General features: G+C 40.0%; 1 protein-coding gene across 2 annotated transcripts in view; it reads left to right on the top strand.

Annotated features, from left to right (window-relative positions):
• Positions 1–13,888, top strand: part of ITGA2 (integrin subunit alpha 2) — a 71,765-nt gene that overhangs the window by 39,930 nt on the left and 17,947 nt on the right. For both annotated transcript variants that reach the window (XM_075136603.1, XM_075136602.1), the window contains 12 exons: positions 305–450; positions 1,182–1,325; positions 3,461–3,664; positions 4,467–4,603; positions 6,109–6,248; positions 7,236–7,387; positions 8,459–8,569; positions 9,165–9,247; positions 10,076–10,217; positions 11,871–11,963; positions 13,036–13,112; positions 13,211–13,294. In XM_075136603.1, the coding sequence (XP_074992704.1) occupies positions 305–450; positions 1,182–1,325; positions 3,461–3,664; positions 4,467–4,603; positions 6,109–6,248; positions 7,236–7,387; positions 8,459–8,569; positions 9,165–9,247; positions 10,076–10,217; positions 11,871–11,963; positions 13,036–13,112; positions 13,211–13,294 (1,513 nt within the window). The remainder of the gene's footprint in view (positions 1–304; positions 451–1,181; positions 1,326–3,460; positions 3,665–4,466; positions 4,604–6,108; positions 6,249–7,235; positions 7,388–8,458; positions 8,570–9,164; positions 9,248–10,075; positions 10,218–11,870; positions 11,964–13,035; positions 13,113–13,210; positions 13,295–13,888) is intronic.

The following is a 13,888-nucleotide window of genomic DNA, read 5'->3' as shown; positions in this document are numbered from 1 at the left end:
CAGTCTTTTTCCTATCTCCATCACAAGTATGACATTTTTGTGGTCTACTTTTTACTGAATAGGCTAAACTGTTGTCCATGCTATTCTGCAAACCTGCTTCAACTTGATCTGTGTGTCATTGTTCTCTCCAGAAGACTATTGCAAATTTCATGCATATGTGACAGCTTAACTTCCCATCTAGAAGTATCGTTCTCTGCAACTAACGTACCAGGTTGATTCATCCTCTGTGCCTTTATGGATAACCACCTGATGACTTGTAGTTAATGGTCTCTCATACATGTTAAATGTTGGCTTCTCTCCCCAGGTTATTCTGTTGCTGTTCTCTCAACTCAGAGCTCCATCTATTTTGTTGCTGGTGCACCAAGATCCAACTACACTGGCAGGGTAGTGATTTATGATGTTGACAGCGATGGTAATATCACAATTATGCAGTCCCAGAGAGGTGAACAGGCACGTATATTTTGGTCATGAATGCAGATTTTGCAGGCATCTGTTTTTATTGACACAGCAGTAAATTGCAATGCATTTGTTCTGAAAATTCCTCTTTCTTGCAATCCATTTAGAATCTACTTGAACTTTTCTCTGCCACTAGACTATTTCAATGAGGTTAACTGTGACTCTTAAACAGTATTTCAGGAAGTAATCCAATTAGTGGTAAAAGATAATATACAAAGCTACTTAATGTATCATTCTGTCAACACTTCTAATTGGGAGAGACTCAGTGAGCTCTGCTATGTCTGAGAAGTTGTGAAGTAGGTGACATCAAAAGAGAGATTTGGACGCTCATTCTCTTTTTCTTAATTTGGAAAAAAGCAGTGAGTTTAGATGGTTTTGGTTCTGTTTGCTTGTAAGTCAAATCTGAGAGTAAATCAGAGATTGGGTAGTTTCATGTGCACAGTTTAATATAAAAAAATATACCTCCCATAGCTTATTCTCTGTTTGCATTCTCATTGCCAAGTGGTAAAGCCATAGCAGCAGCTACTGGGCAAAATCAGTGGGCACACGATAAGGGTATGATTCTTCAAACACTGGAGTATGTTATATAGTAATTTCATTCCAGTGGGCAGTTTCATTCGTTAGTATTGGACTATTTCTGGGCGTAAGTTTTCTGAGTCAGGTGCTAAAACATTATGCTTTACAAAATCAACATATAAACATGACTTTCTTACTACTGATTTCAGATTGGTTCCTACTTTGGCAGTGTGGTGTGTTCAGTGGACGTTAACAGGGATTCTGTGACAGATGTGCTGCTTGTTGGTGCACCGATGTTTATGAATGACCTGAAGAAAGAGGAAGGGAGAGTGTACATGTTTTCCATCACAAAGGTAAGAATGGCAGTGTAGCAAAGCCAGAATCAGCTTCCTGCCTCCCCACCCATGATAAGTGCTGATATCTTCATTTGCAGCTGGAGGGATTTACTGTTGTTCCCTGAACTGCAGTTTTACCAAGGAAAAAGCAGTCCAAACTGCAGCAGTACTTAGTGGCAGTGTCAGTTCTGTTAAATCAGAGAGTGATCAGAAGAGCTATCCCTGGCCCCACAGCCACCTGGTGCAGCAGACTCGCTCAAGCCGGTATTGCTTAGGGTTAGCTTCTTTCAAAGCAGACTGGCCACATGCATGCTAAAAAGCCTTTGGCCCTGGATCTTTTCAGGGCCTCTAAGTCACTATTTAGTGTATCTTTTTCAAAGCGCTAGAAATACTGTGAGTGGTGTTTTTGTAACAAGAAACAGAGCGTGTGCTTTTCCCGGGGTGTGGCATAAGGGCAGGGGTAAATGGTGCCAAGCCTGCCGGGTTAGAGGAGTGCGGATGGAGCCCTTCCCAGTGCGATCTCACCCATTCTGCTTTTCAGGAGCAGCTGCAAACTTTCCCCAGAACTGCTTGTGCATGTAATCTGGGAATAAGCAAGCTGGAACAAAATGGAGTCAATAAGCAAGTTAGTAGCTAAGCACTACTAGTGACCAGGGGCCTGCTGCTCTAGGTGGCTCCCTGGTCCTGGTTTTAGACACTGTGCTAAGCACTCTACACAAATATAACATGAGGTTGACATGAGGTTTCTATGAAAAACTTAGCTTGAGGCTTTTGCTAAGTAATTGTTTACCATTTGATTTTGGCAAATCTGCTCAACACCTAACAGTATTCCCAAAACAGTTCTAATAAACGCTTTTCTGCCAGTCTTCTGCATTGTTTCGTAGCCTTTCACACTGGATGGTTGCTATTACTCATGTTGTCTCCTTTGTTCAGTGAAGCGATGTTATTTGTCTGATGGTTGACTGACTGTGGTTTTTATTCAGACCTGTAGTAGGTGTTTTCAGAATATCTCTATTAACAGTCCTGAAGCCTCTGGCACTTTTGAACAGTCTCTCAGTCAATCATTGGATGTCTGGGTATGCAAAGTAAACTAATACCTGCCATCCATTAGCAAAAACAGAGCATGGCCTTTTTACTAGGTAAATTGCAATCAAATAAATAGAGAGGAAGGACCATCCTCTTCAGCGGCAGCTCACAGTCAGATCATCCTGGAGCAACAGGAAACTGTACCCTAAGGCAATTTCAAGGTAGATGGAGGTGCTGGAAGAGGTACTGCTGGCAGCTGACATTGGTCTTTGTGACTGTAGAATTAGACACGAAATAGGGAAGAAAAGAAAAATGAAGGATTTTTCTTTCATGTTTTGAAAACTGTTTAAATTGGAAGACTATGCCTACAACATTTAGTCTTTGCCAAATGTTAGCTTCAAAATTATTTAAAAATTAACAATAATGAAAGAATGATTTTTATTTTTTTAAAGAACCTGGATTTGTGCAACTTGTCCGTGTTGCATAAATAATACTTTTGTAGTCATTTTTAACAAATAACTTGGCTGGTATTTCTAAAATTTTAAGCACAGCGTGATAACTGCAATTAAAGATGAGAATGATATTTGCCAGAGAGTTGAATTTAAACTAATATAAATATGATTATTTAACTATAAAGATCTCCAATCTTTCTTTCTTCATTGGCACTGGAGAGGTCAGGAGTTTAGCATTTGGACACATGTTTTTTGCATTAGTTTAGTTAGGAAATTCCATTTCTGTTTCAAAGAATTATGTCCAGTTACATAATTTCCATTCCCTCTGCATAAAAACTTGTAATCCAAAACTGGAAACTGTATTTTTCAATGTATTGTGAAATAGAACAGTCAGATGAGGACAGTGAGAGCATTTAAGCTTCATACATATGGTTATATTTGCTATTAGTGCTTTGCATAGCATGCTTTAATTTTGCTGTGTAATGCTTGCCAAGACTCTGAGACATAATGCAAACTGAATGGGCAATACAATGGAGAAGGAATTCAGGGTTGAGCAGTCCAAGGGGAATGTACTGGAAAACAAAACCAAAAAACAATGCACATAGATACTCCTATGTCTAATCTGGTGCAATGATAGCTGTGTTTTTGCTTTTTCTTCTTTTTCCTTTTTTAAAGGGAATTTTGGATCAACAAGAACTCTTGGAAGGTCCACAGGGGTCAGAAAACGCTCGCTTTGGATCAGCAATCGCAACGCTTGCAGACATTGATTTGGATGGCTTTAATGATGTTGTCATAGGTGCACCACTGGAAAACCAAAACTCTGGAGCAATTTACATTTACAATGGATTTCGAAAGACTATACGTACCAAGTATTCTCAGGTAATTAACTTTGTTGCATAATGCTGTACTCAGTGCCTTTAGATCTGCTAGAGGAAAACAGAAGGATTTTCTATCTTTTAATTGGCTACTGTTTCATCCTTTTAAAAGAGTACTGTTATTCTCATGGCTTATTTCAAGTTTTGTGCCTCTCCTTACTTCAGCTGTCAGCATGCCCTGGTTGATGTTGTGGTGCTTACAGAAGCATAGAGAGGAAAAGAACTTGCAAGGTTCTGTGTCTGAGCCGCTTACAATTTTTGGTGCCTGCATATGAAGTCAGCTACTTCCCTATACATTTTTTTACACCCATTATTCAGGTTTTTAGGGTTGATGTACAGCAATGAAGATTAGATAAATCCCAGCTCTGTAAATTATAAATATGTAGTATTAAAGCAAAAGACTTTCAAGGGTCTTTGCATATCCTATATGCTAATATAATGGTAATTTTAATGTCACTTTCCATGCAGACTTTCTGGTTGCACGAAGTATTTGTTAGAAGTCCTGTTAAGCTTCCTATTCTTTGAGTTGCTCAGTGTGAGATGGAAAAAGTTTCCAGTAAGTACTAGCTGGCATACAGCAGTCAGTTAGTTGATCTACTCCCAAGACAGAAAAATCTCATCCATTGTCTGCTCCCACAGGGGAGGAAAAAGTGCTTAAAGCATGTGAGAAAACATCCACAAAAGCATTTTGTTTAAACAATACATTGCGTATACAGGGAATATCAGTGAAAATCCATTGCTTACGCTGGTATCTACAGACTTAAGCACGCTTGTGGCAAACTCAGTAACCAAACTCTCTTTCCCAGAAAATTTTAGGATCGGATTCTGCTTTTGGACAACAGCTCCAATTCTTTGGAAGATCAGTAGATGGCCATAGAGACTTAGATGACGATGACATTACTGACGTATCAGTTGGTGCTGATGGAAATGTGGTTCTGCTATGGTTGGTAAACTCTTTTAGAAAGGAAGCACTTAATGATTCAGATGCAAGTTGAGCATTTAGTTAATTAAACAGCAAAACAAACAAACCAAAAAGCTCTTTCATTCCATGTGTTCAGAACTAGCACACTTATTGCCTCATCGCTGCTATTGTAGCTAGCTGAAAAACAGCATTAGACTGAAACTCTTTTAAGGTTATGATGTATCATCAAACCATCGAAAGCCAAGGCAGTGTGGGGGGCAGAGCCAGGGCACGTGGGGGGAAGCTGGGCGGCGGGGGCTGCCGGGAGGGACCTGGGCAGGGATGGGGAGGGCCAGGAGACACCCCTGCCAGCTGCTGCTGTGCAGGCACGTGGCCCAGAGGGAAGGGGCAGCAGCAGGGAGTGGGGTTTGCTTGAGAGTGTTTGTAGCAGCAGGTCGTAGTCCAGTAGCCGCAGTGTAATTTTGATAGCTGAGCCTGAGACAGATGAAACCACTTCCCACACAACCTGTGTGACCTTTACTGGCTGGTAGGCTGATCCGGGGGAGAAAGTTGTCCTGCAGGATAAGGAGAGAGAGCAGTGAAAGAGAGTTGGCACCTATTTCTGGCAAGAAATCCATCTTTTCTGGCATGTGGCTTTTGCCAGAGCAATCTGAGTACTTTCACAAAATAAAGAAGAAAGGCTTCACAGAATCCAAATCTTCTGCCTCCCTAAGCACTGTGTATTTTCCACGACTTCCTTGAGGAGCTAAATTAAAATGCGTCTTGCTTTCCTATCTGTCGCTTGTCTTCTCGCCTGAGGCTCCCCATTGTAAGAAGAAAAACATCACTGAATTGCTACTTATTTCATAATGAAACAAGATTATTAAAAATGAATGGTCAGTTTGGACCTTAGACCCACAACAGAATTGCTGCTGGTGCTGGTGGGAATTGCATTAAAGGAAATTTTGCTCCGTGGAGTACCAGCGTTTATTTAGATTTGATTAATGAAGATGCTCATTTTTCTTTCACTCTGGCATTTGGTCTGATTAATGAGTTTCACTTTTGATTAAAGTGTTTGTTTTTACATGCAGAGTTCCTTTGCATGTTCTTCAAAATCTTGATTATTTACATGAAAGTTGTTTTTCTGAAAAATAAGAGTATTAATTAAAATGAAGAATTACCCTTCTTCGCCTTCCCAGAGAAGCTCAGTAACTTTCCTAAAGGAGCAGAAGAAGGTTACTTATTGGGAAAACATGACAACAGCTTCATTCTTTGTTATCTTAAGGGAAGGATTAGAGCATTACGATAAAGACATTGATTATCCATTAATTTGACATGATAAATTATTTATTGTCATTACTGAAAGCTACTGTATCAACAAATTCACTTACATGCAAAGAAAAATAATTTTACCAGTGCTGTTAGAAAATGTTTACATTGAGAACCAAGACAATCAATGTTACATTTACAGATAGTAATAGACAACAGCTTCTACATTACCCAGTGCTCTTGAAAATAATATGTAACCTTTTAAAAATATTTTTCAGGTCACGAAGCATTGCAAATGTGTCCATAATTGCCTCATTTAAACCTGAGAAAATCAGTCTGCTGAACAAGAACACAGAAATAACTGTCAAGATATGTTTTCAGGCTACATTTAGACCTGCTAAGAGAAATAATCAAGTGGGTAAGAGTATTTCAATGACTTGTCTTACATTAATTTCTTCAAAAGTCCATTATTCAAATGAGAAGTAGAAATTCTAAATATACATTAGATTGAATGTCAAGAAAGGCAAAATCAGTATAAAACTTAAGTGCTTGAGAAAGTGTTTTTAAGACCTACTTCCATCACTGGCTACATAATCTTTGAAAAGTGAGGAATTAACAGTATCAAGGAGAGCTGTATCCTTGCTGTTCAACAAACCACAGAAAATGTCATTAGTGAGAAGCTGATTTTTTTCAACCTGCTGGTTTCAACAGCAGACTGCAGACTTTTCTCGCTTCAGAAAAAGAAAAAAAAAATTTTTCCATTGGCTCAGTGCAGATGTCAGTGGGGAGAAGCTGTTCTTTTCAGAGGACAGCATAGCACTGGATATTTCTGAGACCAGCACTGGCCTTTGCTGAAGCTATTCAGTTAAACATGCACGTCATGGATAACACCAGTTGGAGTGTTTCAGTGCTATGTATAGTGCCTTTAGGAACTCATGATTGTAAGCTATAAAATAACAGTGAACTTCCATAGCGTATTAGTCATAATATGAAGAAGACAGAAATTATTATGTGATTGAAAAGAAGATGCAGATTCTTTATAGTCTCCTCAGAGTTCAGGGATACGGTTGCAAGGCCCCTTTATCTAGCGTAATCCTGGCCCTGCTGACTGGCTTCTTGCCTGAGCTGCAGGCTCAAGACATCTGCAGTGGAGACTGGATTGATTGCCATTTAATGTGCTCTCTGTGGATGGGAACTTATGTCAGGATTTAAACCTGTTTGACTGCTTTGAAAAACACAAGAGAAAATTTTATCATTTTGAGGCTGCTCTGTGTTTAGCAAGCTATGAAAAAAGTAAAATATTTAGTGTGGTTTGGAAAGGCTGGTCACTCTGTAATGTTGAGCGTAGTAACGAGATCATGGGCAGTTATACTCAGCAAAAAATGTACTGTTCTTCTTTTTGTAGCTATAAAGTACAATGCAACATTGGATGCAGATCTCCAGTCCTCTAGAGTGACTTCTAGAGGATTGTTCAAAGAAAATAATGAAAGGTACATGCAGAGGGATCTTGTGGTACGTCATGAGGAGAATTGTGTTCATGATGTCTTCAGTGTACAGGTAAGTGCAACTGCAAGCAGTCTTATGTGACAACAATGATCAGAAGAAGATGTTGATGAATTTTATGTCCGTAAGATTAATTTCATGCATGGTGTACTCAATGATTTACGTTTCTCCAGTCTCCCACAACTGAAAAGTACTTAGTAAGATTCTGATTTCAAAGAAACTAGTAACTGTCAAATTCGGCACAGCTTTTTAGGATAGAAGAGGCAGTTCTTACTTATGTAATTCAGCTCTGACGTAACACAGAGCCCACAGTCCATAGTTTCAATAGATTTTAATTTCCCTCTTAGTAGATTCTTCTGTAAGAATTAAGACATACATGCAAATGTTTTCTCTCAATATGATGATATTTCAGGCAGACTTCTGGTGCATGCTAGCCCTAGGTATACACCTAGGAAAAAAATAAAGAAAAAGGAAGTCTTCATCTTTCTCTAGAACCGAAGACTGAACACAGCCTTGAGAGTTGCCTTAAGCCCCCTGCATGATGCTAGGTCAGGTAGAGGACTTCGATTCCTGCTTTGGTTTGCAATGCAAATATCTTTGACCTATTGATCACATTTAGTGCCACTGAGGAGCCATGAGCCAGAGGGCTAGAAGATATTCATCCAGTACTAAGAAACAGAGGAGCTGTGAGGTATATCGTGTTTTACTGTCGCTCAGGCCCAGTTGCTCTCTGTGATGGTATGGCAGAGTGGAATAGGAATTCGACTTCTGTAGCCAGGTGAGAATGAAAGTCACCTGGTTGTGGCTTTTGAGGACCAGCTTCTGCAGCTGCAGAGAATCTGCATGTTCCTCAGTCCTAGACATGACTGTGATGAATAGAGTCTCCAGGAATCCTAGGAAAACGAGCTTTATCATGGAAATGGCACTAAAAGGTGTTTAGCAAGAGGAGCCCACATCAGGCAATCTCACAAAATTATTTTGGTCAAGAAATGAAACTTTGCACTGTTACTTCTTCTTGTTTAGAGCAACTATGATTTTACTATGCATTCTCAATTTACAGTAGAATTACCTATTTTACCATGTTTGCTGTGCTGACAGCTATCATCTGAACCATATGTTTTACAGGAACCTTCCGATGCAGTGAATTCCCTTAGTTTGCGCGTTGACATTGGCCTTGCCAATCCTGGCTCCAGCCCTGTCCTTGATATATATTCTCCTGCGTCTGTGGCCTATAGTGTAAGTATGCAGACTTACTATCGAAAAATGCATGGCTATACACACGTCCATAATGTGTGGCCCCCACAAACACCAAAGAGGTACATGCAAGTGAAAACTGGTGTTCTAGTTAAGTCACTGGGCTGAAAGCAGGCACCTGGGGGGGTGTCCCCTGGTTCCTTTTATACCTTTGTCTGTATTGCATGGGCTGGCTCACACACACACACACACATCAGCCACCATGGCATAATGAGCATGTTGGTTGAGCCATGTCACTGCTGATGTGAACTTCTAGTTGATGGCGAAGATGAACTATTTTAGGTTAGTTTAGCCTACAATAAAAGAGTACATAAAGGAGACATGGAACCCCTTCGATTCCATCACATTTGTTGTGGTTAATAATAACCTGCCTGCACCGTTCTTACGGATCAGTTGACATGTAGTAACGTGTTACTGTTAATTTGTTCATGTGTCAGAGTTTTTAATGCCCTTAAGAGGGATTTTTTTATCTGCAAACCAAGAATGTGCTTCACCTCAAAGGTGTTTGCACTCTACTGTCTGTAGATAATTTTAAAGTTAAGCCCTGTCATTCAGGAAATGTTTTTGTTTTCCATAGATTCCTTTCATTAAAGATTGTGGTGAAGATGAACTTTGTTTCTCTGATCTTGTTCTGAATGTTCAGCGAAAGGCAGATGATGGGTAAGAGCTGAATCAGTGGAATTGTTGGGGTCCGGTGTTGAGTTTTCATCGGTTGGTTTGTTTGTGGGCTTTGGACGAATTTCCAGATGAGAATGCCTTTCTAGTTCAACATCTACTTAGAAATAGCAGGGATAAAAAAAGCAACAGCATTTCTGTCTAAATAACTAATCAAGGAAAAAGAGGTATGATAGGAACAGAGATGTAGAAGTAGGACGTTTGTCAGCTTAGAAAAACCCAAGTTTTGGTACCTGAGGGATTGAGGACACAGTGAGCATTCAGAAGAATCGTGTCTGGCTGGCTGCTGTCGGGAAAGGGAGCGCGCTGGGAGAGCAGCAGCGGCTGCAGCAGCTGTCTCAGTCCCTCCCGCAGGGAGCAGTGAGGATCCTGCAGCAGGCTGTGCCACTGGGGAGCTGAGGTCCGCCATTCAGGCAGCACGTATTCCAAGTCCATATGCAGATACACGCATACATGTACGGTACGCAGAGAGACAGGGCTGCCTCTTCCTGGAGCTGCCATCCAAGACCGCCACCCACTCTCTGCCCACATTCCCACCACGGTAGAGCCCTTGAAAATTGAGCAAAGTGACTTTGACCATACATAATCAAGGTCCTGTACTTTAAGAAGACACTAATCCCATTCGGTTTTAAGAAACACCATCACAGAGTTTCTTATGTCAAAGGATTTAGAAAGCAGAGCGTTTAAGTGCATAGAACGTAGGAAATGTCTTGCTGTGCTTGTTATTTGTTGTTGGCTAGAGGCAACGCATTTTCATGATCAACAGCTGTTCTAGTACCTCTGTTTACAACAATGGACTTTATTTTCCAACAGCAAACAGCAGTTTGTTGTCAGCAGCAAAAACAGAAGACTAACGTTCAATGTGAAATTGAGAAATAAAAAGGAAAATGCGTATAACACCAGAATCCAGGCTACATTTTCAGACAACTTGTTTTTCGCTTCATCGTCTTTACCGGTACGTGATACCAAATCTCACTGTTTCTGTTATTGCCACTGATTTTCAAGCTTCTCAGAGAAATTTTTTTCTTTTCTTTCTAGTAGTGCCTATCCCAGGAAAGAATGTGTGTGCAAACCTCTCTCCCAATTTATTTTCTTGCATACCAGAATTATTCCCCTCGGCATATCAGTTTATATAGGTCAAGGAGAGACACTGCCAAGTCAGCATAAAAGTTGGCAACCTGTTGAGTTTGACCTCACCTTAGTATTTCAGTCATCTTTTCCTCACTTTAGGCCTTGGCACCCACATCTTCTGCTTGAATCCCAACACATGCCTGAATGCAGTTGCTGTGCCACAGGGAATTTATATTTGATAAATCAAGCATGCAGCATTGATGATGCGGCCTTAAAGCACAGACTTTGGATCTAGAAGTAGTGTTACTGCCAAGGCCATGTGTTCCAGCTAGACAGTGAATCAGATTGAAATGATTGCTATACCAGAAGCTCTTCTTCTAATGAATTTTGTCTTAGAAAAGGGAAAAGAAAGGAATTACACATACTATTTTGGGGAATGCAGTAAATCTATAATCTCAACTGTTGCTCCCAAACAATCCATGAAGGATAAAATCCAGACTTCAGTGCTTGGCTTATGTGGTCAGGCAGCTACTGGAGAGGTGCATGATAATCCTAGGGGTGAAATCCAGAGCAATCCCTATACTGAAGGGAGAGAAGGGATAGTAGCATTCATCACTGCCCAAGAGCAGCATTTTCCTGAACAATGAACTGGCAGAAGTACTCCACACAGCGCTGAGGGTGCCCCTCTACCTCCCCATCCTGTTGTGCAGCAAAATTGCTCATTCCACTCATGCCAAAAGACCACACTGGAGCTAGGAGTTTCTTTTGCTTTAAAAGCCCATTTGCTTAGAAGTATTTCAGCCTGCAAGTGAAGCTTTTGACCAAAAATGTGCCTGCTTCAAAGCAGGAAGAAAAGCATAAGCTAGAATGTATGGGTGGGTTTTTGGGTGGTGTTTTTTTTTTTTTTGTAGCATAATTCATGAATGGCAAATGTCTGCTAGGGATGCTTGTAACAAAAGACAGTACATTTTAAAGAATTCTTTTCAAAGTGATGATAACTGGCCATGGTCTACGAGTTTGTCTTTGATGTAGGACGATGACATGCTAAATATTCTGCAAAATATTAAATAAACTCTTATGTATTGTCGATTTTCCTACAAAAAGTACGTTAGAGTTCCCCTCTGAATACTAACTTCTACAGTGAGAGTAATTAACTAGCTCTCAGGTTGTGTAACTATGTCTGCAAAAGTTCTGTAAAAATGCTGTAAAAAAGCACTGTAGGAGTTAATGCTGGAGGTGACCTGTATTCTCTAGCCTGTATTCCTTCTTCCAAGCCCAGCACAAAATTCTATCAAGATCATTACAGCTCACAAGAAATCACATGGAAGTGGTCCTTGTCCCACCTTTCTTCTGTCTCTCTCCTAGCCCTGCCTATGCCCAACCCATCTGCTGCATCTCTAGGAATTATTGCCATAACACCTATTTGTACTACTCCTTAGCATAATACGTGTCCTGTTGAAGATACAGACTAGGAACTTCCTCTCTGCTTTATCAAAACCTGATATTAAGACGACTTTTCTGTCTGTTTCCTCTGCAGAGTGATGGGACTGAAGTCTCGTGTCAGACAGGAACAACACAAAGTACAGTCATTTGCCAAATAAGCTATCCTGTTTTCAGAACAGGGCAACAGGTACAGCTAGCATGTTTAAACAACCTTGAATGATACCCAAAAGCTTTTTTGTTGTTGTTTTCCTCTAAATCTGCCTTTACTGCTGGTGAGGATTTCTTAGATTTGGCAACAGTTAACTTCCCTTTGGGTTTCAGAGGCATTAAAAGACACAAACTAAGGGCTAAACTTTTGTGCCTCCCTGCCAGATTAAAGGAAAAAAGGCTCTTGAAGCACATTTGTCCCTACCCACGGCTTTCAAATGCTACTGTAGCTTTGTAATTCTTGGAGGGTGAGGGCTGGGGGCCGAAGCAGAGAGCACCATGGGTAGCCTTCTGGGGGCTGAGCACAATTCCCATCAAACCCCTCCTGCTGCATGAACCTGGGGTAGCTCCCTCTCCTGCTCTTGTGAATCTCATCTGTCCAAGAAAGCAGTATTGCTTTGAGAGAAGATGGGTGGCCCACACAGCCCTAGGATAGATCGTATATCCTTTTCCTCATGTATACCATAAATCTCAGCATATTCGTGGTTTTATGGAACTTAATCTCTTACTCCTCAAGGGCAGAACAGAAATAGGCTTCCAGCCTCTAACACAATCAACTGGAGCAATAAGAAACTTGCTAGAAAGAATAGAAACATGACGTTCTGAGGCAGGGGGAGTAAAATAAAAAAAAATAATTACATATAAAAAGTTAATTTTTTTCTGAATTTTTAATGGCATTCGTCAAAGTGGACTTGTTGGAACGAATGGAAGAAAAGAGTGAATACAAAGCTTGTGTTAGTGCTAGTGTTTAAAAGCATGTAACTGAAGCAATCTGAACACCTTTTGTTGCAGCTTGTAGCTAGTTATACACAATTTAAAAATGCAAATAGCTCATGTTTATGCAACAATGCCAATTTGTAGGGGAAAACGAGAACAAAGCAATTCTGGAGTACTAGAAATTACTGAAATATTACACAGAAATCAGTGGAGAATTCAGATACAGAGGGCAATTCCAGATTGTTGCACATATGAATAATTATGTTGCTATTGGGAAGTCTTTTGGATGTTGTGCTATCAACTCATTTACTGTGTGTTCCTTGTCTCTTCCGTAGGTATCCTTTGATATTAGTTTTGATTTTAACCTGAAAAATCTTCAGAATGTGGCAATTCTAAGTTTTCGTGCATTGAGGTAAAATATATAATTGTATGAAAGCAAGTTAGATATTAATACATTATTTGTATAAAATAGTATTATAACACCTGACTTAAATGTGTTTTGATGAACAGCGAAAGTAAGGAAGAGCAAGAATTGGACAATCAGGTCAGCTTATCAATTCCTTTGCGATATGATGCAGAAATTCACTTCACAAGGTATGCTGAATAATGTAAAAAGTCGCTGTCATTTTGCCAAGGCATTTGCATATATTAACAGTCTTGAAAGGCCACTGAAAAGATGGTGAAACTTTGTTTTCATTTTGAAAGTCATAACAAATTCCCACTTCATCAACAGTAGCAGAACTTTATCTTCTTTCACTAATCTTGCATGTAAAAAATTATGGAATGTGTAAGAAATCGTGGATTCGTGTTTACCTCTGCACAATTGTTAGAGATGCTCACGTGAATGGAAGTGGTATAAAAACCAAACAGTGCTTGTGGTTTTGATAATATAATTAGTATATACTATATAACAAGGTTGGGCCTCTGGGCTCAAATGTAGTGACATTGGATCAAATCTGGAGTTAAAGTGATCAAAACTAAACAAAAGAACAACAACAACAAGAAAAAAATGCCCCAGCTCAAACTCTCAGGAAAGGGGTGAGGGAAGAAAAAAAGAAAATTATGGACATATCTGCTGAACCTGGACCAAAAATATAAACCCTTGTAAGCAGTTTGAGATAACTAGAGATTTAACTAAAACCTGAGGTGGCACATGGCAGATTCCCTCTTGCTGCAGCTGCGTTGGCA

Source organism: Calonectris borealis, chromosome Z (assembly GCF_964195595.1).
Source record: "Calonectris borealis chromosome Z, bCalBor7.hap1.2, whole genome shotgun sequence".
In the NCBI taxonomy this organism is placed as follows: domain Eukaryota; kingdom Metazoa; phylum Chordata; class Aves; order Procellariiformes; family Procellariidae; genus Calonectris; species Calonectris borealis.
Note: the sequence above shows the minus strand (reverse complement) of the source record. Positions and strands in the feature narration are given on the sequence as shown.